The sequence below is a fragment of the Anopheles darlingi genome, chromosome 3, assembly GCF_943734745.1.
Source record: "Anopheles darlingi chromosome 3, idAnoDarlMG_H_01, whole genome shotgun sequence".
NCBI lineage: Eukaryota > Metazoa > Arthropoda > Insecta > Diptera > Culicidae > Anopheles > Anopheles darlingi.
In genome coordinates, this window is record NC_064875.1 from 35,475,939 (window position 1) to 35,503,331 (window position 27,393).

General features: G+C 40.0%; 4 protein-coding genes across 12 annotated transcripts; 1 reads left to right on the forward strand and 3 right to left on the reverse strand.

The window, feature by feature from the left end:
* Window positions 1-817: 817 nt before the first annotated feature.
* LOC125954746 (uncharacterized protein CG3556) lies at window positions 818-4,170 on the reverse strand. Of its 4 annotated transcripts, XM_049685289.1 has the most exons (8): window positions 3,977-4,170; window positions 3,111-3,222; window positions 2,279-3,056; window positions 1,921-2,204; window positions 1,537-1,853; window positions 1,381-1,458; window positions 1,212-1,294; window positions 818-1,120 (listed from the first exon to the last, which is right to left on the reverse strand). In XM_049685289.1, the coding sequence occupies exons 2-8, from the start codon at window positions 3,213-3,215 to the stop codon at window positions 1,059-1,061; spliced, it is 1,707 nt and encodes a 568-aa protein (XP_049541246.1). In that variant the 5' UTR covers window positions 3,216-3,222; window positions 3,977-4,170; the 3' UTR covers window positions 818-1,058. The 4 variants fall into 4 exon arrangements, with proteins under 4 accessions (XP_049541246.1, XP_049541244.1, XP_049541243.1 ...); XM_049685287.1 differs by having other exon boundaries at window positions 2,279-3,222; window positions 4,032-4,170; XM_049685286.1 differs by having other exon boundaries at window positions 2,279-3,222.
* A 793-nt stretch (window positions 4,171-4,963) lies between these two features.
* LOC125954750 (gustatory receptor for sugar taste 43a) lies at window positions 4,964-8,049 on the forward strand. The gene is made up of 13 exons (XM_049685297.1): window positions 4,964-5,120; window positions 5,246-5,300; window positions 5,409-5,541; window positions 5,669-5,777; window positions 5,863-5,925; window positions 6,004-6,147; window positions 6,223-6,336; window positions 6,422-6,518; window positions 6,577-6,673; window positions 6,749-6,844; window positions 6,905-6,973; window positions 7,077-7,166; window positions 7,287-8,049. Exons 1-13 carry the CDS (start codon window positions 4,964-4,966, stop codon window positions 7,377-7,379), a joined length of 1,317 nt encoding a protein of 438 aa, XP_049541254.1. The 3' UTR covers window positions 7,380-8,049.
* On the reverse strand, window positions 8,043-12,520 carry LOC125954745 (armadillo repeat-containing protein 2). 4 transcript variants are annotated; one of them, XM_049685285.1, is made up of 10 exons: window positions 12,018-12,520; window positions 11,633-11,956; window positions 11,368-11,546; window positions 11,158-11,292; window positions 10,371-10,505; window positions 10,202-10,304; window positions 9,833-10,117; window positions 9,237-9,775; window positions 8,555-9,104; window positions 8,043-8,495 (listed from the first exon to the last, which is right to left on the reverse strand). In XM_049685285.1, the coding sequence occupies exons 1-10, from the start codon at window positions 12,148-12,150 to the stop codon at window positions 8,329-8,331; spliced, it is 2,550 nt and encodes an 849-aa protein (XP_049541242.1). In that variant the 5' UTR covers window positions 12,151-12,520; the 3' UTR covers window positions 8,043-8,328. The 4 variants fall into 4 exon arrangements, with proteins under 4 accessions (XP_049541242.1, XP_049541241.1, XP_049541239.1 ...); XM_049685284.1 differs by having other exon boundaries at window positions 9,237-10,117; XM_049685282.1 differs by having other exon boundaries at window positions 10,202-10,505.
* LOC125954748 (zinc finger and SCAN domain-containing protein 12) lies at window positions 12,519-15,881 on the reverse strand. Of its 3 annotated transcripts, XM_049685293.1 has the most exons (9): window positions 15,751-15,881; window positions 15,240-15,650; window positions 14,583-15,162; window positions 14,209-14,520; window positions 13,967-14,100; window positions 13,806-13,895; window positions 13,642-13,731; window positions 13,430-13,570; window positions 12,519-13,355 (listed from the first exon to the last, which is right to left on the reverse strand). In XM_049685293.1, exons 2-9 carry the CDS (start codon window positions 15,369-15,371, stop codon window positions 13,287-13,289), a joined length of 1,548 nt encoding a protein of 515 aa, XP_049541250.1. In that variant the 5' UTR covers window positions 15,372-15,650; window positions 15,751-15,881; the 3' UTR covers window positions 12,519-13,286. The 3 variants fall into 3 exon arrangements, with proteins under 3 accessions (XP_049541250.1, XP_049541251.1, XP_049541248.1); XM_049685294.1 differs by having other exon boundaries at window positions 13,967-14,097; window positions 15,240-15,881; XM_049685291.1 differs by having other exon boundaries at window positions 15,240-15,881.
* Window positions 15,882-27,393: the final 11,512 nt, after the last annotated feature.

Consider the following 27,393-nt stretch of genomic DNA (forward strand, 5'->3'; position numbering starts at 1 on the left):
CTTTAAAAATTATTGGCAGCATCAATCTGTTCAATGGAATAAGTATTAGACTGACAATTTTTTTACTTCGTGTTTCTGTTTCTGCATTTTGTATAATTTCCTATAGACCGTAATATAGGACATTTTGAGCAAAAATCGTCAATGAGAAATAGGTATGAACGCATGTCACATAATAATCCAGAATCCCAATATGCACCACGCACCTCTATCGCATGCGAACGCTACACACGTTCCTTATACGCTGAGTATTACTACACGGATATTTAAGCCAATCTGTCTTTCGTTGTTCACACATAAATTATTGTCAAATACGGGAGCTTGTTTAGCCTTTTCCGCGAAAAAGTATATAATTTTTTAGCTTCGAACTCTTTCGCTTAGTGATGCCTCCTCTATATCTCTTTCCGGTTGTTAATTTGTAATACATCTGAGTCCTTTACGGTTGTTTGTTAATCTTTCCTTATTAGTTCCATTTGTGACGGATCCAGCATTGTTTTGTATAATGTGTATAAGTACTTGTATACTATAATTTTCAGTTTCTAGCATTTCCCATCTTTTGTGTAAAGGATGAACGGTTTCATACAAACATTTTCTTTTCTTTTCTCTCCGATGGTCCACATTTTCGCTTCTGTTCCCGTTTGAGAAAAAGGTATTTCTTGCCTTTGTTAACCTATCAACTAAGTGTTACTTATTCCTTGCGCGCGTCATGTATCGAGTATTGCATTACTTTAAAGCTGACAACTAAACTTATGCCATGTTGTACTGCGTGAATGTAGCAACGATTTCCTACCATTTTTTGTGCTATCTATAAAATGAGTTATATTATTGGTTGTTGTTCACATCAGTTTCTACTGCATCAGTTGTATGGATTTTGATAACACTGATAACCGGGTCTGTGACCCGTTTTACTGCATGTACTTGGTCATATGCGTCTTAAATAAACTGTATTCGTTTGATGTTTTAGCAGACATAAGCACTGGTGGACTTATTGCTTCGTGACTAAAGAACTGGTTTGTTATGCATAGTATGATGTGGAATACGATGTATCGATTACACATGACTTACAGCTTCTTGTACCAGTACAAATAATGTTCTCCATCTTCCACGAGTAATTCGTCCACGCCTTCAAGAAAACAGCAAGAATGTGTTGACAAAACTTTGATTAACTTACAACACCAAAATTACGACAAACAATAAATTCACTATTCGCCTACCTAATGGTGCTATTAGTTGATTTCCTGGTGGATTTTTTGTATCTGGCCTTTCCGGTAGACGGTAAAGCAACCAAAAGTGATAGCTGTATAAAGTGTTCGACAATAATGAATTTATGCGGTCCATTAGTCAGGTTGGCATGTAGTATACTTTCAGATCTTTTGAAGTTACCTTTTTGGTTCTTCCTTCATACCCGCTAATGTATGTACGTAATGACCGTTAGGCCATTCACGCGCTTCGAAGGAAAATCTGGAATGCAAGCAATACCGTTCGTTAGTTGGCGTTCAATATGAAGCTGTTGGACCTTGAAAGTAGAATTCATATTACCTTGGATCTATTGAAGCTGCTTGCATCATTGCACGGAAGAATGTCGTATTTTTTGGTGATGTCAAGTCGAGAAAATATTCCTCAGTTTCATTTGTACCAACCCATAGGGTATAGGTGTAAGAAACATTACGTGGTTCAGTTTCCTCAACAGGCGAAAGAATACCGACAGGTGGTGCCAGCTTGGGTTCACCGTTTTCAGATGGCTCATTTGATTCGCGCATTACGTGATCACATTGTAAAGCACGCACCGCACCTAGGCCACGCCACCCGAGAGCCAAAACGATGTCCGCCGTTAAACCGATTCCTATGCTAGCGTCCTATATAATGAAAAAAAAAATATCACAATTAAACATTGTGATATGCAATTGACGTTGAAAATCTAACCTGCCCATCTTGTAGAGGTTCTTCAGTCCATCCTCCATCGGGACGCTGCTTATTCAATAACCATCCGGAGGCAGCAGTACGATTCCATTTTCCTGCTGGATCGGGCTCCAAATCCTGTAAGGCTTGCATTGCTAATGCAGTACTGCGCAACGAGCCGAAACTGCCCTGTGGACCTTGTAAAGTGGCCAGTCCTCGAGCTGGACGCCTTACAAAGTGTTGTAAGTGTCGATGTCGATGATCTGTTACGATGCACCGTAATGCTAATAGGACCATCGCTATAGTATCTATTAAAGACGAGTAAGACCAAGATGTTTAATGTTGGTTAGAGCATTTGTTTTTTTTTGTATAGCATACACACCAACGTCATTGACCTCTCCACTGGCAATATCCAGAAGGCGTCTAATTTGGCGTTTCCGGACATGAGTAGCTGAACTGCAAATGGCGAGGGCCGTTAGAGCGAACTCATACTCCTTTCCTTGATCATGCTCATGTTGTTCAAGGGTAGCTACTAGATCATGTCCATAGAAATGACGAGCATCTTTACACAAGCCACCCATCGCCAAGATATACTTCGCTATGTGATCGGTGTGTGGAAGCTTGGCTGTAGAGTGGTGCCTGTCTAGCATAGTCATTACCTCGATGTCCATTTGCTTGATTGAAAGCAGGTTCTCCAAGTCCAACACAGTTTGTATTGGGCTGTCGCTCTCTGTTGGATCTCGAGCACCCGATAATTCCTTGGCTAATATTACCATATGCGTATCATTACCCCAGCTGTAGTCGGGCAGTCGTTTTTCTCTCAACCAACATAGCGCTCTTTGAATACCGATGCTTTCCTGTTGATTGGGTCCACCTGGCCCAATCTGTTTTTCCTCAATGTTAGATACATCTATAGGCAGACTTTCAATAAAGTCTGAACGAACAGTCGGTATGACCGTGGAATGTGTAGTGACAAAAAATGTTATGTTTGATATGAAGGCTGGCTGAGGCGAAGATGGTGGTGAAAATGTTATAGTTGAAGCATCTGTAGCAGGATGTATTAAAACTGGTCCGCTAATACCATTGCCTTGTACCAATGTGTATGTTCTCGTCTGTTCCGTTGGAATGTTGTTCGTGTGCTGCATCGGAAATATCGAATCCTGCGTAGGAGTGGTGTCCTTATTTCCCATAGATAAATAGGTTGTATCTATTACTTTTTGCGATGTCGTAGGCAAAACTGTTGTTACACCGTCGCCAAACGAAGTCGAACACAGCATCATCGTTGTACTCAAAGTTAGTATCAGTAGTGTTAGTTCCATGTCTGAACTGTAAACCCGATTAGACGATCATCAATTAACAGTAAAATACTAAAAAGTAATCATGATCCAATATCGATGAAAATAAATTCAAACTTTATCGCCAAAATAATTATTATGAAAAACATGTAAAAAACCTTAGAGCGCCTTAGAGACTAGAATTGCTACTATGATGCTCACTAAACGATGTATTTTTCTTTTTCTTATCCCTTAGCTTTTCATGTCGTAAAAGCAGCACAGATTTACAAATCGTAAAATTAAAAAAGAAATGAAAACATAATTATAATATCAATCAATCAACCTGAAGCTTATAAAATTGATTTCCTAATCTGAGCTTTTGCTTATATTTAACAATAATCGATACATTAATGTAGAAATACTGTAATAAGAATCACTATAGCATTATAACAAATTGTTTCTCACACACGTAATCGATTTTCGTGCTTAATCTATTTAATTAGAATAACAATTGTTAACAGGCAGAAATAATTAAAACCGCGGGGATTATTTGTAATAGTATTTGATAACCATGAAAATATATTCTTCATTGTAACAGATAATTCACAGCCAGGGACCCATTAATGTCGGTTTCTGCTTTTAGTGGCACTGTTGTTATCTTCTACTTTAAGAACACTGTTATGCTATACTGTATTCGAGGAGCAATTCTTAACCAGAATTCTATACGAACCTAAATTAGTTTTTCTTCACGCATATGACAGAATATTTCTTTGAATACTACCGCTGAAATGTCGTCAGATACACACCTGATTGAAAATTACGTAGAATGCCGAAAATCCAGTTGAGCAATGGACTACTTACATGAAACTGTTCCGTTTTCAATCTGCAAGCATCAACCTTGCTCAATCGTGCTGCAGATTAGAATAACACAACATTTAAAGGTGTAGGAGAGAGATATGAATACTGTACAAAACAAACTAAAGGAGATGGCGACGACTAGACTACGACGAAAAACAAAAAATCCAAAGACAGTTTTCTAGACTTGCGCAATGGCAACAATATTTGTAGATTGTCAATATGATAAATGCTTGCTACGCTTGAGGGAAGGTTACTCAATTTCTTTACTTCTATTTTTGTTAAGTAGAGGAACTAGTGATCCAATTTTTTTTCGATGATGCATTGAACCAACAATTTCAAATGTATACTCGTTGTCGAAGTAACACATCACATCAAAATCAATATTTCACTACTGCTTCCGGTTTCTAGTTACAACGCACATTACATTTTACAGTTTTGCTTTAATACTGGCGAAAAATAATCCGCTGAAATTATAATTGATATTTTCGTGTACTGTATCAAATCATCCGGCAAGAAAATTCTGCCGTGTAGTTGGAGGTTTCAATTCAGTAGTTTTCATACACTTAAACAATAAAGATCTCTTCGCCAACGTATTCTGATAACGCTAATGGTATCGTTAGTGATTGGCAAGCATAAAACAAAAAAAATGAAACTGTAAATAATCATTGCTCTCATTCGCAATTCCAGGGAGTGGATGGAAGAGCGCAGCATGAAAGAAATTTCAATCATACTAATATACTTGGCTTAGAAGTAGCTAGTTTCACCATTCCTGTAAGGTCAAACTGCTGTCACGCCTTGTGAAAGCGAAGCAAACAATCGCTTCACCAGTTACAAAAAGCCGGATGCTTATCAAAAATCGCCGGTTACGCTCACCCTTTAATATAAAAGGGTTTCGCATTGGCATTGGCGTCATTAGTAGTTCTGCGAAATCTGCAATGGAAATATCAGAGCCAACGAAAGTTATTTTCTACATGAGCCGACTGTTCGGTCTCGCACCTTACGTTATAAAGTGTACAACCAAAGGCCAAAGAGTGGATTTCCGGCGTAATGTGTTTTTCATGGTTTACAGTTTATTCTTGGTGTTTTGTTTAGGTACCAATTTCGCTATGGTTTTTAATATTTTTTTGTTGAACTTCAATATATCTCTTTCTCTCGTTTTTTCTTACTCTGTGCCTCTTTTTCGTTCTTTGTTTCTTCTCTCAACACTTCTAATTCAGCTGGGCTTACATACAAGGGTATCTTTTTCGACGTAACATCGAAAAAGCCTATACGGTTGGTTAAATTGATATTGTGACATATAACCCATTTCTTACTTTTGAGTTTCTTGATTTTAGTTCAATGTAAGTCAATAAGCAAGCATTTTCTAAGTTTCGTTTTCAGAATGAAAACCGCAACTTCTAAAGTGGTCACCATTTTGGATGTATCCGTTGTAGTTTCGGCGTGTATTTGCGGCGCAATAAGTGGATTATTAGGCCATCGGTTTGTTCTCGAACTAAATCAACGACTAACTGAGGTGAGCGATGTGATGATAAATAAAGTGAAGTGATGATAAATGATATTTGCTAAACTAACTGGCAAAGATAGATTATTTTAAAATTATACATTACCTATACCTCCCTCCATATTTTATATTGTTGCAGGTTGATGATACTCTTGCTCTTTATAGAAAAAATCCTATTTCTTCCAAAGTAAAACAAAAAGGAATTCTTATGCTAAGTCTAGTTAGCTTCATCATAATCGGGGCACTTTGTAGGTTTGAAATGTGGCAAATGCTAGAGAATTTAATTATCTTATATGAACAAATCTTGTCTTGCATTCTGTCTTTTATTATTAGCTTTAGACATATGGGTATGGTATAGGATAGCTGACAAGATAAAAAATGAATACAGCGATTCGAGTGAGTAAAACTCAGGATAAACGGATTAGAAGGAATTAGAGATTTTTCTGTTGTATTTCACCATGTCGCCGACTCTAGGTACCAATGTTTTGGGATACATACCATTCTACTGCTTATACTGCATACTAATGATGTTTCATGTGCAGTTTGCGCAAGCCGCTCTGGGTATCGCCAGTCGATATCGCCAACTAAACATAATTTTAATGGACATGATTTCCGAATGTATGTCTGTATATCTATTCGTGAGCTTGTCAAACACTTGTTGAAAAAAATTGTCTATATTACATTCCACGACAGTTGATAGAACAACTCAAATAGAAAACCCTCCAATATCCATAATCAATCGTGATGCAAGGAAAATCGTATCGACGGACTTTACAATTGAAACTGGCGTTAAAAATGTACTACATGGTACGATATTATGACACCTGATCTAAGATCTTTTTTCATTTACTACTTATTATATGTGGAAAACGTGTTTTTCGTGTATTTGAAGGATTTCCAAAACAGCGCAAATGTTCCGAATGTCGGGTAATTACAGATCTAGCAACAATACACGCCTCACTTTCGTATGCAATTGTTCTCGTATCCAAGTAAGTAGTACCGCAGCATTTTTGTTTTTCAAATTGGTAATATTGCCTTTTTCCTCAGAACATTTGGTATTACATTACTTGCAGTGTTGGGATCTTGCCTGCTTCATTTAGTGGCTACTTCATACTTTTTGATGGTAGAACTTGTTGGAGACAAAGTATGACAGATCTATGGTACATTCAACGGATTCAAGGTGTAGTTAATGAGCTTGTTTCGCTTATCATACGGTTAGGATGCTGTTTTTGCATGGATTCAGGCACTTTGGTTGTTCATTCATATCTTTAGGTTCTTGCTCACAATAGAACCATGCCATATAACAAATGTTGAGGTAAGTACCAAGAAATTATTTATCGTATTTAATTATTATTATTTCTGCAATCTTCTTTAGAGTCAAAGAACTATAATCATCGTCAACAGCCTTAGACGTTCATATAAGGAACCCGACGTAACGGAAAGTGTATGTAGAGTTCTCCGCAAAAAAAATCTATCTATCCATTTGCTCTGATCCTTTGCAAATTGATAAAACACTGTCTTTTGGATAAATTAAATACTAATTACAGATTAACATATTTTGGCAACAGCTGGTTGGAACCAGTTTTTCATTTTCGGCTTGTGGACTGTGCACAATCGACAGACATATAATAACTTCGGTGAGTTTCCAGAAATTCGGATTATTAAAAAAAAACAAATTGAGAATCTTGGATTATAGGAGTATAATCTTACAGTAGTGAAATGGGACTTTATGTTTATTTATCATGTCATGTTTTCAGTATTGTGGAGCAATAGCGACTTATCTGGTCATTTTAATACAATTCAAAGAAGCCGACGATCATGTCACAATTTCAGGAAAAGCTTCTATCTAAAATCAAAAGAGTGCTCCCTGACCATCTTCATGTTCAACTAGCAAAATTTAGAGTATAAATTTCTACATTCTTTCTTCACTTCTATGGTAGTAAAAATCCGTCTCGACGAAAGCCATGCTAACTAGGGCAACTAGGACTTTGCCAATGCCTAAACGTATTTCCTCTGGGGGCGTAACACAAAAAGTATACATTCGGTATTTTGTAGCTTTCGCTCAATTAACATGCCGAGCATCATGAGCTCTCCCAAAGCACCTATAAGTTAATTATATGTTTCTGATATTAATTGTAAGGCAACCTGCAATTATACACATTGTTGTGTTCCACTATATCTCTCACAGCTATCACCTACCTTCAACTGTCCCAAACCCAAGTTACACATTTTATAATCGAATACTCGTGCTTATCATATGGATCCACCATGATTTATGATTTCCATGATTACCAAACCATGATTTTAGACAAATTTTGTTTTCTATTAATGGTGGTAGAAGAGCAAAAGGCTGGGAAACCGACATAAGTATGGAAACGATAAAACCAAAACGGTGAGAATCAGCACAGACTTTTCAAGTAAGTGATGGTTAAAGCAACAGTGCGAGCTAGTTTTCGATACGGTTTATATTAAAAAAAAATCCTGAAAAAATGATTTTCTTCTTTGTCTTTTAAAACATTCCTCGGCTCTTAACAAAAAAAAATCAATGAAAATAAAAGATCCAAATCAATAGAACTTTGAATTAGCGCCGCTGATATGTGCGCTATTGCATTATGTGTATGTACAATTTATATTTACATTACAATTGCTCAATTGAGCATTTTACAATACAATTGTATTTTTTTCTGCTGTTCACATAATAATATTTTGTAATATAACGTTTAAAAATGAGAATCAAAATTGTGTTTTAGTCATTTTTTACCAATGAAATTAAATTTATACTGATAAAATAGTTTATCATTACTCTTGAAAATTGTTGCGATTTATTGGCTCGTCTTCTGATGTTTCACAATTCGAGTTCTCACCAGATATGCCAAATTGCAATCGTTCCAATAGGTCAGTTGCGACAAGAGCAAAATCTTCCCAGAAAGCATCCGGTTTGTTTCCATGGAATAGAGTTTCTTCGTCTACAAGAAGAAGATGCACAGTACCATACAGGGATATCTGTTCTGTGGTTCGGTCTTACCTAATGCCTCTGCTAGATCTTCGCATATATAATCAATGCTAACTTGGCTCAATGCCTGCAGAATGTCTCCAGCGTCGATAAGATAATTCCAGATTGCTTGGCAAGTGATGCCAGCCATAATCCAATCACGTTTAGTTACACCACGATGTAAAATATGTCTCAACATTAAGGGGCCATCAATCTCCTGAAATAGTACCCTACGAGTCAAATCGCCTAGTACATTCACCAAAACGCCACAAGCAGTTACTATGAGCTCATCGTCATTCGAGCTGATACATCGTTTCAATATCTCCAGTCCATTTTCTTCGTAAAATGCTTCTCGTATAATACTGTTTCGCGTCATGTTACCTAACACGCGAGCAACTTCCGATCTGGTCGGGTTGTGATCACTATTTAGGATACGACATAATGCACCACAGATAGCCTTCCAGTTTTGACAAATGCTTCCGGTATTCGTAGCAGTTTTCTGAGTCTCATTTAATTCGTAGTAGTAAGACAAATTGTGCAAAGCGCCAAGTGTAGCGAAGAGCAATTCTTCTAACTCCGATGTCTGAAAATGAAAAAAATGAATTAATTATTATAATGAACTAACTGCTTATAAACACTTATCTTAATGCTTGTTTCCTTTTATGATGTGTCTGTTGTAGAAAATTCGATTGACTTATCGATCCCTGGAACTTACCTTGGGGTGGATGGCTGCGAGTAATAACTTGAGAAGTATTTCTCCTAATGATTGCCGGTTGCTCATTCCATATCCTACAAGACCGTTCACGCACATGTTTGCAACAACCCTTACAAGTTTAGTCAAGACGTCTACGATTGAATCGCCCATTTGGTTGCGTATTGTGAAACGCTTGGTCGCATAGTATTCTAATGCCGCTACCAATGCATCACATGAGACGTCACAATTGTAAAACTGTATACGGGCCATATCGCAACGAGACATAATGTTCCCGAGAATGTACCCTAGCCGATTTGAAGAAACAAGCTCTCTTTCTACTGATGAACTCGTTTGCGTTATCGAACCCAATAGGATACCCAGTCGAGGTGCTGTTTCGGCAAGGCGCTCGCAGCAGTCGGGACGCTCCGATAAAACGCTTAGTGTACGAATTATGTTTGCTTGCACTTCCGTCTCATTAATACAAATTTCAGCAGCTCGAACTAGCAATGACACGGACTGATCGATTTGTCTTAGTTCTAATCTACTCTTTGCTCTGAAATCTGGGAAAGAATGTCGTTCCTGTACATCAGATAGAACATTCGATCGCGGAACGTTACCTGCTAGCGTACGCAATGCACCCGATAACTGAAAGAGCGCATGCAACGATGGGCCGGTAATGTTTTTGGAAGAGGCGAATTCATTTATCATTTTTAAATGTAACACCATTAGCTGACAAAGTCCATGATCCACCAGACGCTTAGCTAAGAACTGCGAAGAATAGTGTTGGTCATCATAATCTTCATTAACTGATCCAGCAAGAAAACGAACTGCGCCATATCCGTAAATGCATGCTTCCGGGTCATCTATTGGGGACGCTCGTCCGAGCCCATCCACCAACAGTTCTGTAATATTTGTTCACAGTTTGTTCTTCAATTTCAATTTAAACTAAGAACACCATTTTACTGTTTTTATCATTTAGCCCTTACCTGGTACATCGCTATTCATAAACAAGGCATCGTTGTGCTCATTACGGGCAATTTTGAAGACTAGTTTGCATGCGCCAGTGAGGTTGCTTCCAGTAACATTCATCTGCAGAAACAGAGTCACGACCGCATAACGTTTGTATTGTGAATAGCATTTCAAGATAAAGCTTACCGCCAACACGATACAAGCGACTGAGAGCAAAATGCTGGATGACACGGCTTCTACCAAACCATATAGGACACCCAAAACCGTTCCACGCCAACCGCCTTTAGATCCTTTGACTCTTATGAACAGCTCACTCAATATCTTTAAAAAATGATCCAGGAAAGGCGTAAGATACTATTAAAATAGACATCTAGTTGAGAAGTTGGGTCTTGAAGCTATTAAATGAATTTGGACTTACACGAAAAGAAAAATGAGTTGTAAGTGGGAACTTATGGTTATTATTATTTCTATGCTTGAATAGTCATTGAAAACGTTAGTTTTTGGAAAGACCGTTTTAAAATTGTCAAATACACTGGAACAATGTATGACGCGCGATTTTCCAAACAGCTGTATCTTTGTCAGTTAAAAAAAGCGACTGTTATTCTAAACACGATTAGATTATCATCTGGCTATACTAATAACTAGTTTATGAAATGATACATTTATTTAATCGACAAACGCTCTAAATCCTATAGAAGAAGGGTTAACCAACCATTCCGTTGCATTTCCCGGAGATAGCAACGCAGAAATAGTACAATCAGCCGTAATTCAGAACCATCTGCGTCACCTCCCTGCACACAACTGCGTATCAAATACAAATTGATATATTGTCTATGACACTGTTTCAATTGTAAACATCTTTTTGGTGTCGCCTTATCAAAAGATATATTAGTATCACACCCAACTAACAATCTGATCCGAGTCAATGTGTCATATCCATATAACACTGGCTAACACTGGTGATTTTACATACCGCATTGATTTGGGCAACTGTACTCTCGTCACATTCCTTTAGTCCAGCGTAGCTCTTCAACATTTCGAGAAGAGACTCGGTTGAGGAAGATAGCAGCAGTTCATTGTTTTGTTTGCCTAGTGTCTTTGATTGGTCCTAAAATTACAAAAAATGTATTCACGATTAGTTGCAAATTTTAATGGTGGCTATCTATAAAAAATATGGGCTTACGAAACAACGATGCACAACAGTGTCGATTGATTGAAAATGATCTTCGGTCGATTTCAGCTGAATTCTTTTCAATGGATGATTCTTCACTATGCTGGCGCGGTTAGTAGTTTCTACCGTTTCTTTAAAATCCTTGGACTTGCCCGTTTTCTCGACAATCTGATCCTTTTTTAAATTGGCTACTATTAGAAGGAAAAAAAACTCAGTATGTGAATTATATTGTATTTACTGTACCAACCATGGTTTGTCGCTTTGTATTTACCGATACCTGTATTTACCAATGAAACTTGTGAAACATTAGACATATTACTAATAGCTGGAAGTTTTTCTCTTCCATTCATAGAAGTTGTTCGAACCAGGTCACCACCATTAGCCTTTGAACAATCTACCAATTCAAAGCGTACAACATTTGATGTAGCCGCACTCGTAATGATGGGTTCTAGTGTTGGTAACGGACGCATATCCTGCTGAAGGTATTTTAAATTGATCGCACTAGGCGGGCGTTCCGGTGGGGCGATTCGTCCGTAAAGCTGTCTTCTGGGATCGCGTGGTGTAATTGGTCTCCGCGCCGACACCAGTCTTGTTCCACATGCTGCAACCGAATTGAATTTCTTTCATCATGTTTTTTTACAATCTAGTACAAAAACACAAACCTCCTACTAGCATACTCTTTGCTTCACTGACTATTTCTGCACTAGTTTTACGCATTAGCCTGTCTGATCCTTTTATACGATGATGGTAATTTTTTTCATCTCGATCATCTATGGAATTTTCTCCGGAATCCATCTGCGCGTAACTTATCTATTCCAGAGTAGCAGGTGATATAAAGGAGATTTAATGAAGTCAGTTTTGTTACGACTAACACAGGAAACCATCTACTACCTTCCACAATATATTCTAACTGACTCTAGAGCATGCAGTGCCAGTAGTGGCTATACTTGCCCTGCGCATGCGCCAGCATTATGTTTGGTTGCCATGGTATCGAGCTACAAACAATACCACTCTTGAGCCAAGTCGTCCAATAAAATATGCGATAAAATTGTTATTTGAGCGTCATTTTGTTACCATTCTTTGATTTAACAGAATATTTGATTTCTAAGTTTGGAATTAAGGAATTACTGAATATGTTTGTGATACATTAATTAAAGAGTTGATGTCGAATTTCGCTATTTATTTTACAATGTGTACTTTGAATTTTCTTATATAAATATTTACAAAACGTTCTTTGTGACACATGGTTCATTTATAAATAAACATATAAAGAAAGAGCAGGTTAAACATTGCATGATGAAAAAATAATTTCTCTTCCGTATCTAATCATACCATAAAAATGCATGGCATTTCAACAAAAATCATTTAATTCATGATCAAAACAAAAACAATAGCTAAAGCATCCATTTAGTCCAACACTGAAACAAAATATGGATCCTTATTTAAGTTCTACTAATACATGCTGACTGACAACTAATCAACATGAATTCAATTCAATTTTCGATCATCTGGATTGCATGTTTATAAACGCTAATGCGGTATAATTCGTGATATAGGTATTGCTAGCTTCGTTACATGGATTTTTGTCGTTTAATCTTCCTAACTTATGTTACGCTGCTTTATAATCCGTAGATTACAACCGTTTGCTCCATAAGGAATGGGATGATAAAATGCGAATACGATTCAGGGAAACAGTAAACTGCATCGCCCGGTTCTACAATCGCATTAACCGCCAAACTATTCAGAACTACACTTCCATACTTTTGGCTATCGTATTTCTGTGAAACTTTAATTCTATTGGGAAAACTCGCTATCTTAGTTTGTATGTCGCGGGCAGATATTTACATTTAATTTGATTCGTTTGTGTCTCAGAACACTTGCTTCAATATCTATGATAATCTACGCTTATTCGCAAGGAAAACGATTTCCAATTAGCTTCGGTTACCTACAGGTTTTTTATTTTTTTTTACTTTGATGCCCATGTGTTGCTTGATGTGATTCTGTGTGGTTAGGAATGTATACGTTATTATAAAATCTTGTTTGCTTTTTGTCTGTGTATTTTTCACAATCTTACCGTCAATTCCGTTTCATTGAAGAACGATCGCTCACAATGCTGACATGTATGAGTTTTCTGGACTTCGTGGCGATGTTCATGAATGTTAAGTTGATATCTAGAGTTGTACTTCTTTCCACAAATGTTGCATTCGAACTTTTTCTAAAAGTATACCAGTGCCTTTGTTAATAATCCTACGTTAAATTTGAAGGTACAATACTGCGAAATCTCACTTCAAAATGAGTTTGTCGATGGCGGTAAAGAATGGATTTTGTTTTGAACTCTGTGTTGCAGATGCTGCAGGTTGGAATTTTATTAACCTTCTAAAAATAAAATAAAAAAAACAAAAATATATACATAAATTTACAAGCCAATAAGAATCAAGCAGCATACTTACTTCATGCGTTTTCATATGCATACGAAGCATTCCTGGACCACGGAAACTTTTGCCACATATCTCACACTCTGGTTGTTTTTTGCAATTTGCCTATAACGAATAAAAGAGAAAACCAAAATACTTAAATCGCTGCATCAAGCGATGGAAAACTTAAAACACACCTTAATCCAGTTTGCATGCTGCGACATGTGCTTTTGAAGCCATTTCGGTTGACTAAACTCCTTGTAACAAAGATTACAAATGTACGATCCGGGGCTTGGGCTGGGGCAGGATGATTGATACGTTACGCATTCTTCTAAAAAGCAATTGAAAATCAATGTTAAATTACTGTACTATCTGTGACTATGAAAAATAAATATCTAAATGACATTAAAGTTATATTGATGTTCTTTTATATACTTACCAAGCTGTTTGACCTCCTCATCACTTTCTTCGCAATCAGTTTGGGGGTAATATTCTACATCCGCGGCATCTGCTCCATCGTCCTCTTCAATAATTTCATCCGTCTCAATAGCCTCGTCTTCTACCAGTACACAATCGATGTCTTCATCAAGCTTCTGGTGTAATTGAGAATGTGTTTCGCTTTCCTCCAGACTAACGTGATGATGCTGCTCGTGTTGTTGGCTGGTAATATGTGCATGTAATTGTTGCGCTTGCAGTTGGTCGGTTGGAATCGTTGTATTGGGCGCTGCTACCATCATCGGTAAAGCTGATACTAGAGTAAATAGGTGAATTTACGAAAAGCTTATCATTCAATGTTGCACCTATGTATCTTACCATTTTCTAAGTATTGTGACTCGGCCATTTCAGGTTGCACAATTATCTCACAATCATCTACTGTGCGTTGGATGTGTAGCACATGTGCAGGATTTCCATTGTGCGTTATCATTTGCACTGTGTTATTGGGGCCGTGTATAAATTGCCCTATCTGCGTAGCCTGGTACTGCGGTGTCGCTTGTAGGATTTGTTGTCCAGTGGCCGTAGTAATTATGTGTCCCGCGTTAATGATTTGAGGTCCATTGATCAGCTGTGTGCCAGTTAGTATCATGGTCGGAACCGTTGGAGGTTCCGTTTGAATAGGCTGCACATCAGCCCGATGTAGATGAAGCTCATGAAGATGCGAAGGTACTGGTTGGGTAATTGGTTGTAATTTGGGAGAACCAAGGGTCATTTTTGGCAACTCGATCGTGGTTATGTTGTTCTTCACTTGATGATCATCCAGCACAGTGATGCCTTTTATGTACTGGCGGAGAGCTATATCGGATTTTTCAACTCGGGTCTTAAACGCGTGGCAGCGGCTCACTTGATGTATGCATTGGACACAAATTTTGTCTGGCCATCCATCACTGTTTTCGATCTACAATCAGGTAAATAAACGTATTTACGTTTAATATCATATGCAACAATCGTTACCCTCTGACCGCTTACAATTACCTCAATTTTCGCTATTTCCATAAGCATTTCGGCCACCATTTCCCCAAAAAGAGGGCGCATTTCTTTTTTCACTACTAGACAGATACGACAAATTTTGTCCAGCTCTATGTTCTTCACCAATACCGGATCCATGCTTAACCAATATGGATTTCAACCTTACCGAAACGCGGAAGAGATATTTCTCGATTTGTTCTTAGCCTCCGATTCCATTAATTCGTTCGACTCTCGATCCGAAAATCTCTCGCAAACAACAAACCAACGGCAAATTTCCTGGGCCTACCATACAAAGTCACCGTGAATGCGCCGCTTGCCAGAGCAGGTTCCGACTGGTACCCAAACAAACACGTCTCGGCCGCAGATTTCTGTATTCCTGGATGCTGATTGCTTCCCGGAGCCGTAGCTCGAAGGATCCTGTTTAGGTAAAGGGAAATGCAAAAGGCAGAACCCTTTTCCGTGGTTTCAGTCCCGACTTTTGGGGATCTTTCGCGCTGCGGTTCTCCAAGCTTCTTACGCTTTTCCAACGGGAACGACGCCGGGAGTTGCAAATGATGCTAGTTTGCTCTTATCGCCCTTACGATAAGACTTATAGTACGAAATTCACGAAAAACGTTCGAAAAAGTTAAAATTCTCACTTTTAAGCAAAACAAAGTAAAAACCTAACCTCAAAGCCAAAACAAGGGTTTCCAGGGTGTTGTCCATTTTTCACTTCAAATTTCGATTTTTGTCGAAAATTAAACCATTTTATGCGAAAAAAAAGATCATGTTTATCTGCTATCATTTTAATTGTTTATTTTTTTTTATCGGATGAACCACATTTTAGTTTCCAAATTAAAAAGTCCAAAAACCAAATGGATTTCGCACTTTCTTGCGAGAGAAAGGTAACGAAGTTTTGGCTGTTTCTGTCTCACTCTTGTGTGTGAGACGCATGAGTAAGAGTGTGAAGGGTGACTGCTCTTCCCCAGGCTTCTACCACGATTGCAGAAGGTATATGTAACCGGGTCTATTAACGCTTAATAGACCCGTCGCCAGAACAATTTTGGGTCTATTAAACAATAATAGACCCGGTTGCACTAGATGAAACATCATTAAAGAATGTTCACCATCTAAACTAGCAACAACAACGGCCATCAATTCTTTGAATGCAGTGCTGCCTACGAAGGATTAAGGGTAAAAGACTGAAACAGGCCCCCCACTCACGGTGAGGGTAAAAGACTGAAATAGGCCCCCCACACACGGTGAGTTACTGAGTGACCGAAAAAATCGTTAATTATCACTTTTTAGGTAAACAAACCTTCATAAAAATATGCGGAAACGTAAATAAATGTATTAGGGGAGGGGTGAGGGGTGGAAAAGTAACATTTTATCAGTAAAACAACGATTTTTTCGGTCACTCAGTAACTCACCGTGAGTGGGGGGGCCTATTTCAGTCTTTTACCCGAAAAAATCGTTGTTTTACTGATAAAATGTAACTTTTCCACCATTCCCCCCTCCCCTAATACATTTATTGGTATATGGTAAAAGACTGAAACCCAGCTGGCATTTTGTGAGTGACTTTCCTATGTTACCAATGAGAGTGAAAAGGAGGGCAGATGAAACAGAGCATCTGAATGAGCGCCTTGAAAATTTTGCCGTGGGCATGAGTGAGACTTCCGATGAGACGGCGATATTGGTGGGTTCCTTTCCCGTATCCATGGTGTTTTGCTTAACGATTCACGACTGCTCTCGAAAAAAAATATACGTACAAAACCCAAAATCAGCAAGTGCATCATGGATGGCTTTCGTAACTTAACCTAAGTTTTGTCGAATCGACGATTCGTTCACGAGTCTGGGCAAATGTTTGACAAATTTATTGCAACACAATTCAAGATGACCAGAAAAATGCTAGCAATTTGCACAACGTAGGACATATTGCAAACGAAGTGCGACGATTCAGCCAGCTGAATCTTATTTAACTTTCACACTTGAAAATAATTTACAATTTGAAAGGAACTGTTCGTAGTGGTACAAGACCGTTTCAGCAATCTTCTATACGATTAGAAGAATGTAGCCAAGTGTGGGAAGAACATACGCAAGGCGAAACGGAATATCCAATCCTTCGCAAACATGACAACGACTATACGTCCGAAAGTATGCTTCACTACAATCACATTATAATGCAAACATAACTGCATCCATTCATACGCGAGATATAGTCCAGCTGGTTCGAAGCCGAGCAAAACAACGGCGATGCGGTAAGTACAGAACATTTCCATAGTTTCAAGATTCATCCACACATTTAATACTTACAGGAAATCTCGCACACAGGCTCACGCGGAAACACAAACTGAAACCGGTCGTTGTCGAGAAAGCAAGGCAAGGCCAAGGCAAGGGGTAAGGTAAGGTAAGGGCAAAGGAAAGGCCTACCCAGTTTTTTGCCTGAAAATTAAAGTACCATTTTGCAAGCAAATAAAAACCTCTAATTATGAATCAAGCCAATCAGGTAGTATCTCTGACAAAAATAGGAGGTAAGTCTCGCGCAATAGGTAGTTTCTGGAGCAACCGGCTGGAGTTACCACCTTGAAAGTAACTCACGAAAAGAGGGGAAATGCCAGCTGGGAATAGGCCCCCCCACTCACGGTGAGATACTGAGTGACCGAAAAAATCGTTAAATACCACTTTTTAGATAAGCAAACCTTCATAAAAATATGCGGAAACGTAAATAAATGTATTAGGGGAGGGGGGAGGGGTGGAAAAGTTACATTTTACCATTAAAACAACGATTTTTTCGGTCACTCAGTAACTCACCGTGAGGGGGGGGGCCTATTTCAGTCTTTTACCCAGAGTCTTAATAGCACGTCTTTGCGCTGTATTTTTTTTGTTTGCGCTGGGCGTGCCGAATGATTCTTTTGCATTTTTTTCCAAGAGAGGGAGTAAGGGAAGGAGCAAATCTCAAGTTTGTCTTCGTTTGTCTCTACAATTTTCTAATTTTTGGTTTCCAAAACCTTCCGGTGCGCTTAAACAACTTAAATGTAAGAAAGATAGCTGCTGGCTGCACCTTCTTCTTGCCGTACTCCCATCCGTGCTCATCGTTGTAAGATTTCGTGTGCAAATGCGTGTGATGTTTCATGGGTACGTGGATGCGGATCCTGCAAAGAACAAAACACATTTTGCATCCGGAACATCCTGAAGCAATCAATGCGATGCTTCGTTATCCTTGTTCTCCACAACTCACTCACCCTCCATTGATTTTGTATTACACCGGTTCGTAGGAGTAGCAACAATTATCTGAAGTTTGCTGCATACTCGTAATCAAGAACCTCGGAAAACAGTCTCGAGTTGGATTATTGTTTTACTGGCCGTCCACACCATAAATATATTTGGCAAAAAAAAATTGGGTCTACGAGTGTCCACACTACAAATTTATTTGCCAAACATTTCTGTGAGTGCCTGAGTGATCGCTCAAAATCGGGCAAAAATTGGGACATTATCATATCGATAATGGGCCGCATTTTACCAAAAACCCCAATTTTTTTTATCTCCAACAAAAAAATGTTTTGGTTACGTATCCAAAACATGTTTTTGTTGGAGATAACTGAAACAAGCTGCATGCAACCGCCGCTCACTTGGATGCAAATGTCACTCATGGTAACCCACGTAGCTGCAAAAATTTGGAGTTACTTGTTGGGCTCCGCCATACATTATCCCCAAAAAATTGGTGGTGTGGACGGCCGGTTACAGAGCATGGCCATATTCTATTTTTTCTAATTTCATTCGGAGCTATCCTTAAATTTTATAACTAGCAGCTAATGAGCAGAGAAAACTATACTATTGGTGTCAATTTCGCAAATTGGTATGAAACCGACATTCTCAATCGTTGTCAATTTACTAGATGGTTGGTTATTTCATTTGCAATCAAATTTCTGCAATTTTTAAATACATTTCTTTCAGGGCAGTCTTCTGGTATTCTAAAAATATATCCCACATTGTTGCTTTTAAATGAGTGAAAGAGATGTTCAACATTTCCCATATCCGTGTATCCGGTTTCCGTGTTTTTTTTTCAGCAAACCAAGGCTTTCAAAGTCTTTTTTCTTTTAACATTCAAGAAGTAAATACCGGTAAATATTATTTTCCGTTTATTCGACATTCAATTGATTAAAAAAGAAGCTCACCAATGAGGCAGAATCGAATCTATGGGGAGGCGCGTACAGGGAGGCAATGAAAAGATTCAGGGGTACTTGTGTCCCGCGCGAAACTTGTCCAGAGCGACTCCGAGTTATTGTGGCGGAACTATTTCCCAACCGTCCACGATGCGACTGGCCAGCTACCCTGTACGAGGTACCAGGACAAGAGAGTTGCCCCAGGGCCACGCTTGAGGAGTTACAGGCAGCTGCAAGGCGAATAGTAGCAAACAAAGCCCCGGATCCGGATGGTATCCCAAACATTGCCCTAAAGTCTGCGTTACAAACATGTCCCGACGTGTTCAGAAGTGCGATGCAGAAATGTTTGGACGACCGCGTCTTTCCAGTGTGCTGGAAGAGACAGAAGTTACTGTTGCTGCCAAAGCCCGGCAAAAACCCAGGAGACGCTTCTGCTACAGGCCGATCTGTCTACTGGACTCCATGGGTACACTCCTTGAGCGGCTTATTCTCAACAGACTGACGCCGCACACCGAGGGAGCTCGAGGGCTATCGGATAGGCAGTACGGCTTCCGTACAGAGAGGTCTAGAACTGATGCTATCCGTAAGGTGGTGGAGACTGCCAGGGATAGAGGAGGGGATAGATACTGTGCGATTGTCACAATAGACATCAAAAACGCGTTCAATAACGCTAGCTAGCTGGCTATCGCAAGGTCGCTGCACAGCATACGGGAACCTAAGAACCTGTGCCACATGCTCCAAAGCTACTTCGAGGACCGTGTCCTAATTTACGAAACCGACACAGGTCAACAGGAAGTGCCTCTTAACTCTGCTTCCAGACGACGACGAATGTTGGAGCACTTCTCGACGAGAACTTCTAAATTAAACGTCATCCCATACAAATCCGGCGAGAAGTTGGCGCGATAACTGCAATGCACGTGTAGCGAGCGAGCAAGCGAGAACGAGCTTGCCACACCTTTTGGAGCGATGGTGGAATCGTGGATGAGGGGCCGCGGCCTGGCTCATCACAAAACCGAGATGATACTTATCGGTCATCCCATCCAAAAGGCATCGGTTAAGATCGGTGACCTAGTGGTACGGTCTAAAAGAACCATAAGGTACCTCGGAGTGATGTTGGGATAGGCTCACCTTCAGTAGCCACGTGGGGCATGCAACCAGCAAGGCGAAGAGCGCACTTGATGCTCTGGGGGGCATGATCCGTAGGAGTGGGTCGCTCAGTAGCTCAAAGAAGCGCATAATTGCTTCAGTGGTCACGTCGATACTGCGGTACGCGTCCCCGGCATGGGATATAGCACTGGGGGTGGGAAAAAACTGCGAAGTTCTCAACAGGGTTCACCGCCTGGCAGCCATGAGAGTTACGTGCGCTTTCCGTACGAGCTCCACAGCAGCAGTCGGTGTGATCGCATCTATTATGCCTATCACAATCCTATTAAGGGAGGACAGTCTATGCCAGGCGCGGTGTTCCGGGTACTCGCTCGGAACCAAGGCGCCGGTCTTTAGCTATCTGGCAGCGGGACTGGGACAGGGAAACAAATGGTAGATGGACACACCGTCTCATCCTCAATATAGAGCTATGAGTGGCTAGAGTACTTCAGAAAGTATCTCAACCAGATTGGGCGAGCCTCGTCACCACACTGCCCCACTTGTAAGTACACAGAAGATTCGCCCGAGCATGTCCTAGTGCCTTGTTCGAGGTTCGAGGAGGAAAGGAGGCGCATGAACCTCGTGTTAGGCACAGATGTGACAGCAGAAAACGTGGTGTCGCTAATGTGCGCAACCCCTGCATTTGATCAACGATGACACGCGCTTGGTCAGAGTGGCAGGTGAACCAAAGCGCCAGCAAACCTCCAACAGACAGGCCGGTCAAGTCGTGAGCGTGGTTTTTAGCGAGCGTACCCACATGGGTACGAGTGGGACTTCCATGTCCAGCCTCCCCTTCGAAGGTAATACCGAGTAGGTGATCCGAAGGGGGCTCAAGGCATTGGGAGGGTTTTAGTAGGTAGGTCCGGACTCCTCAGAGACCGGAAATCCCACACTAGCGGTAGGAGCTCTCGCCCTCCTAACGGTGCCTATGGAAGTTTCCCGCCCAGCATCAGAAAAAATGATAAAATAAAAATGATACTTTTTTAAGATAATAAGAAATTTTAATGATATTTTATGTGTAGCTGTACAGGGTGGTCCAACTTGGATCGTCCAAATGTTTACCACGGCTTTTGCGACACACCGCTATTCGTTGGTCCCCCGCTATATTTGTGATGACTCGGCGACATAATGTTGGATCCATGTCCCTCGTTTGACGAATAACCTCGTCTTTAACTGCTTGTATGGTGCCTGGTTTGTTAACATAAACTTTTTCTGTAATGTATCCCAAAAAATTTTAGTGGAGTTAAATCACACGATCGAGGTGGCCAATTCACTTCGCCGCAACGTGAGATTACCCGGTCTTTGAATTTGTAGTACGCATAAAAGGGCAATGGTCTCACGGCTTGTGTGGCAGGTGGCGCCATCTTGCTGAAACTACATATCGTCCAGTTTCACACCATCGATTTCAGGCCACAAGAAGTTTTTTTATCATCTCACGATAGCAAACACAGTAACCGCTTGGCAAACCGTATCTTGGAAGAACTTTATCGCGCTGTTCCACCGAATTGAATGGTTTGACCATGATTGAAATGATCAATCATCCAACTAGTAAAATGTAAAAACAAATCGTTTCAAAACCTCACATTTATCGAATGATTGATAATTAACATTGTGCACCCAAGATGGACCACTCTGTAGTTTCAAATAATTCGACCGTCTCATAATTTGCACACTTTTCCTTTACATACACTTAGCACGTTGCCTTGTCAAAATTTGACCAAATTTATCAATAACTCTTAATTATTATACAACTAAGAATAATTGTGTAAAAATCACCCATTAGCCGATTGTTGGTTGCAAAGGAACCAATGTCCTGAGAGAGAGCTATACATTGAAGCGTTGGTTTGAAACAGTTACATTTGGTGGATTATTTGTTAATTCCTCCTCTACAGGGCGATATAGTACTTCTCATGCGCGCGCGAATGACAGCGTACGGTTAGAATGTTACCTCCTTTGTTCCTCTTTTCTTATTACCGGCCTAGAATATCGAATGTTAGATAAGACCCAGGATAATTTTTCGTGTTTTTTCAAATTTTTGCGTGACATGGTGTTCTTCAAGCTATAGGGCAGCAGGCTGATGCTCGATTGCTAATCGAACGCGTTTATCCTGGCATCGATCAGTATTATCAGTAAAAGTTGGTCACCTACCGACCCATTTGGTTTGGCCAGTTTAAAAGAAGTAGGCTAACCGCTATTAATCGCAGCGTGTTGGAGCGCACACTCGATCAGGAAATGGTTGAATCGCAATATGCTCAAATGTTATCTATATATATAAAAATGAATGTGTCTGTCCGGATGTCCCGTATAGACTCCGAAACTACTACTGGGAAAATTATATAGTTGCGTTTAATTCATGAATAATAACTTAAAAATGAAACCAATAGAAGAACGAGAGAGAGAGAGAAAGAGAGAGAGAGAGAGAGAGAGAGAGAGAGAGAGCGCCTGCGGTGGAATGGTAACATGAATTTGGAATGAATTTCGGCAACGCTGCAGAAATCGTCACCATTTTTTATTGATGTGTCTACTGTTGGTTTCAATTTTCTTAACAATTTCTTAAGTTCAATCAAATCATTAGGTAATCAAGAAGCTGCTTTAAGTTTCACAAGTCAATGTACATGAAACAATTATAAAAACTCATACAGTTGTTTATTGTTAATTTTTGATTATTGATTTACGTGCCTCTTATCATTGACGATTTTCAACGTATCGGGCTATGAATGGTAAACGATCGGAATTACATGCACAAACATATAAAGCAGCAGTAACCTAATAGCAATAGAAAACAATACCAACATATCCTATCTATCAGGAACGGCTTACGATTGGAATGATCACCGAGAATGTCCGAGAGAGAAGAAAGACCCTCGATCTGATCAATCGACGTTTGAGTAAATTTGAAGTGCTGTGCTTTTAGTTATGATTTACCATGTGACTATGTTAATCATCGTAGGCTGAATACCGGAAAAATGGATCAAGTGTGTCGTATTGTAATGCCGTTAAATACACAGAATTTGAACTTAACGAGCTATGTGCAAGCCGAACACTAAAGTCAAAGTATTTTATAAAAAAAACTTGGGAAAATATAATTCGTGGTTCCAAATGACATCATTTGGCGCATAAAGTAAAGCCTTAAAATCCAAACATCAAGTTAACTTTCCAGCTCATATTTACGATCACGTCGTATCTCTATTTCCAACATCACTAACTGAACTTGCTATTGATTTGATTCATTGATAAATCGAATACGACCAAATGATGGAATAGAAAAATTATATCTACTGAAATTTGAACGTTCCTGTTTACGATAAACCCACGACCGATCAAAGACAGTACGAAGTCTGTCGAAGCAGCTAGTGCTGTATAAAAAATTCACCTTTGTGAATGGTCAGCGCCCCTGTTTGTTTTCTATGTTTATTATAGGCTTTACTCTTAGCCTTCCCGGAGATGGATTTGTCACACCAAGCCATAGCAAGTATAAAAAATGTTCGCCAACTCTTACTCTGATTGAGTTCTGAAATCTCAAACTTGAGATAGTATTTATTGTCTTATCTAACATTACAGGAAGTCTGTGTCTCTCCCATTCTCCCCCATGATGAATCACCCAAAAATGAGATATCTCTTTAAAAATTAGACGAAATCAAACTATTTACCAGGTACAGAACGCATAAAATGGGCAAAAAAGAAAAAATGGGAAACATTTACTCGAAAATGTGGCCATTTTAATTCATCATTTTCACTTCATTTCTGTAGAATTGAGGTACCTTGGTTCCTCAACCCTAGAACAGGGCACAAGGACGCACGCGTTCCCTGTCCTCTTCGATAAGGATTCCAACCGAAATCATGCCGGTACTCACACTGATGGCCGCCAAGGAAAGCTCCTGCATTCCTAATTCCAGTGCCTTGCTGGTAGCATGCTCTACATGATCTACATGAAGCTAAGCTTGCGATCTATTATCACTCCGAGGTACTTGATTGCTTCCTTGGCCGAATCACTAGATCACCGAAAAACTTCGTGGCAAATTGATCGGGATGAGCTATTGCTCAATCAGGGACACCAGAGAAAGGGGAGTGATACCGACACGGATGTGTACTGCGAAAACACATCTCCGTATTATGTCTTATCGCAGACTTGACTGGCTAGTTAGTGGGATACTGCCTGGTTCCGGTGCCTTGTGCGGCTGCTGGGTATAGCTATATATCTTACTGGATATAGCTATCACCTCTTGCTAGATATCAGTACCCATTCCGATGGGTCCAAAGCCACCCGCAGCAACCTCTTACGGCCATCGGCATCGTCAAGCGTGGGAACGGCTCCTCTATGATTCGCCCCAGTCAACCTGACCATTGCCGGTATAATTGGCGAAAACCGTCCTTCCATCTCAGGCCGTATAGCAACATGATCAGGTAGATCTCCGCGCCCTTTTTTCCATTAGTTCTATAGAGAAACGAGCCCCAGTCCTTGAATGCCATTTCGCGTGGCTTTTTTTATCTTTGAGGTAACTTCTTCATAGTTACATTTAATATTTGTGATTGCTTATTTTTCGAAAAGTTCGATGTCGTCGAGAACTTCACCTACTTAGGGTCAAGAGTTAGCACCGACAATGACATAACACAAGAGATTCGCGCTAGGGTGCTAGCAGCCAACCGGTCATACTTTAGCCTGCGGAAACTAATCCACTCGAGAAATCTGTCGAGAAGGACGAAACGGGGACTGTATACGACGTATATAGTAGCGGTGCTCACATACGCCTCTGAGACTTGAACACTGTCCAGAATTGACGAAGCCCTCTTATCCGCGTTCGAGAGGAGAGTTCTCAGAAGGATATTTGGCCCCGTGTGTGAGGAGGGACGATGGAGAAGCTGATACAACGCGTAGTTATACGCGTTGTATGACGATCTCATTGTCGCGCAGTGAGACTCGCCCGGTTTCGGTGGGCTGGACATGTCATGAGAATAGCAGACGACGACCTAGCCCTAGCCTAAAGTCTTCTTAGGCCTTCCGCATGGACAGAGAGGGCGTGGTAGGCCCAAATCGAGATGGAGCGACGGTATAGACATTGACGCCAGAATAGCAGGAGTACCGACTTGGAGGACGACGGCGCTCGATCGCGAGCGGTGGCGGAATCTTCTGTGTCAGGCCAAGTCCGCTCGGCGGTTGTAACGTCTAATAACGCGCGATTGCTTATTTTTATTATATTTTTTGGATTTGGCCACTAGGTTCTTGAATTATTGATTAAGCTTCTGTTTCCTCAGATGCGGATGGGAGCATAGAAGTTTACTATTTTTTAAGTATGAGGGTAATAATCCGCTGAGATGTCACATCGTACATAAAAGCAACCATTGAAAATGTACGTCTCTTTTCAAGGGATTGAAATTTCAGCACGATACACATGACGACAGGGGAAATGAATTCCATTCTAATTTATTTAAGGCGAACAGTAAACACAGTTTCTGCACTGATTTAATGCGCTTGTTTTGAGTTAAATGGTATGGGGACCAAACCACACTACCATATTCTAGTATAGGTCTATCATAAGTTATATACAGCATTTCGGTGCCATATGGATCATTCAATCAGACAGTTTGCAAATTAATAGATAACGTTTCGTGTAGTCTGCGTGCATTAGTATGTTAAAAGTAGTAAGAAATCGCTCGACATCATATACCAAAAGTGTTGAAGGAATGAAGGAAAGGCTCAACATAAAACACTTGTGGAACCACTGGCGATCAAGATCGAAATTAGTGACTTTAATTAGAGATATAATAATATCATCGTGATAATCAATTTAAAATGCCTGATAACTTGATAGATAGATCTGGGGCAATATTACCGGTGGAATTGATGACCATCCAAAAGTCTAGAATTGTATCATTGCTCTTGTCTTGTTTGTTTCACAAGCACCAAATCGTAGAAAAAAGAAGAGTGAATTATCTATTACTGTTCGCTCGCACTCTCAATACCGAAGATTATTGTCGATGCGATTACAAGCGACTTAAGCCGTTAGGATATAAAAACCATAATTGGGCACAGAACCACTTTAATCACGCTCCGGTCCTTCTTTTCTTTTTTCCCCATTTCTCTGCATTGCTTCATCAGCTCAGCTCATAATCGATCGTATGTCACTGGCGGCGTACATGGCGTTGTTGTCGATATGTGCAAATTCCATCCTTTCCTGTTGGCCAAATTAGTTGCCGATGAATTTGAAATAAACGTTACTTAAGGTTTTTAATGTATGATCAAGTGCATCAATTTGCGAAGATCGATTATTCGATCAAAGTTCAACTTTGGATGCGCGCTGACTTCGTACACAAGCAGTTAGCGATTAGAGCTCGTACTCACGGAAGACAGCGAAGCAGAAGCATGGTACGCATGTATTGTGATGGCTATCATTTCGATTGTATTGTCGACCAGCTGACAAGAGCAATGCGGAAGGTGCTTGCATTTAAAACTAAAATTTATGTGGTAAGGAACTTCCTGAGCGAAGTTCGTATTTCGACTCAAGCTTGAAAAACAGGAAAACACAAATAATGAGTTCTATACGAAAAATACCGATAATTTCACTGCCATTACCAAACGAATTTAACACGATGCATGATGCTACTGTAAAAGTGTCGGGTAGCTACGACAGCATTCATAAACTCGTTCGAGATGATCGTTTACAAAGCGCTACCACCAGGAGACACCAGCACCACTCAATGATACTGTTATTAATTCATAAATGACGATAACAGGGACTGTACGCGGCCTTCAGTTGATTAACCAACCAAAAGAGGTCTCTCCCAAGAGAGACTAAGCCAATACTAGGCACTTTTTGAAGGTTTTCCGCGCTCTCCCTCATACACATGCTTTTTCGATGCAAATAAAGCACATGTTT

Coding starts and splice junctions, on each gene's coding strand:
- LOC125954746 (XM_049685287.1), bottom strand. CDS start 3,215: ATGGAACTAACACTACTGATACTAACTTTGAGTACAACGATGATGCTG. Junction 1,459..1,536: donor GCAGCTTCAATAGATCCAAG/GTAATATGAATT, acceptor CTTGCATTCCAG/ATTTTCCTTCGAAGCGCGTG. Junction 1,121..1,211: donor TCAACTAATAGCACCATTAG/GTAGGCGAATAG, acceptor GTTTTCTTGAAG/GCGTGGACGAATTACTCGTG.
- LOC125954750 (XM_049685297.1), top strand. CDS start 4,964: ATGGAAATATCAGAGCCAACGAAAGTTATTTTCTACATGAGCCGACTG. Junction 5,542..5,668: donor TAAATCAACGACTAACTGAG/GTGAGCGATGTG, acceptor ATATTGTTGCAG/GTTGATGATACTCTTGCTCT. Junction 6,337..6,421: donor CGTTAAAAATGTACTACATG/GTACGATATTAT, acceptor GTGTATTTGAAG/GATTTCCAAAACAGCGCAAA.
- LOC125954745 (XM_049685281.1), bottom strand. CDS start 12,150: ATGGATTCCGGAGAAAATTCCATAGATGATCGAGATGAAAAAAATTAC. Junction 11,293..11,367: donor CTGTTGTGCATCGTTGTTTC/GTAAGCCCATAT, acceptor TTGTAATTTTAG/GACCAATCAAAGACACTAGG. Junction 10,118..10,201: donor TATGAATAGCGATGTACCAG/GTAAGGGCTAAA, acceptor CAAATATTACAG/AACTGTTGGTGGATGGGCTC.
- LOC125954748 (XM_049685293.1), bottom strand. CDS start 15,371: ATGGATCCGGTATTGGTGAAGAACATAGAGCTGGACAAAATTTGTCGT. Junction 14,521..14,582: donor GTCACAATACTTAGAAAATG/GTAAGATACATA, acceptor TATTTACTCTAG/TATCAGCTTTACCGATGATG. Junction 13,571..13,641: donor ATCGACAAACTCATTTTGAA/GTGAGATTTCGC, acceptor GTATACTTTTAG/AAAAAGTTCGAATGCAACAT.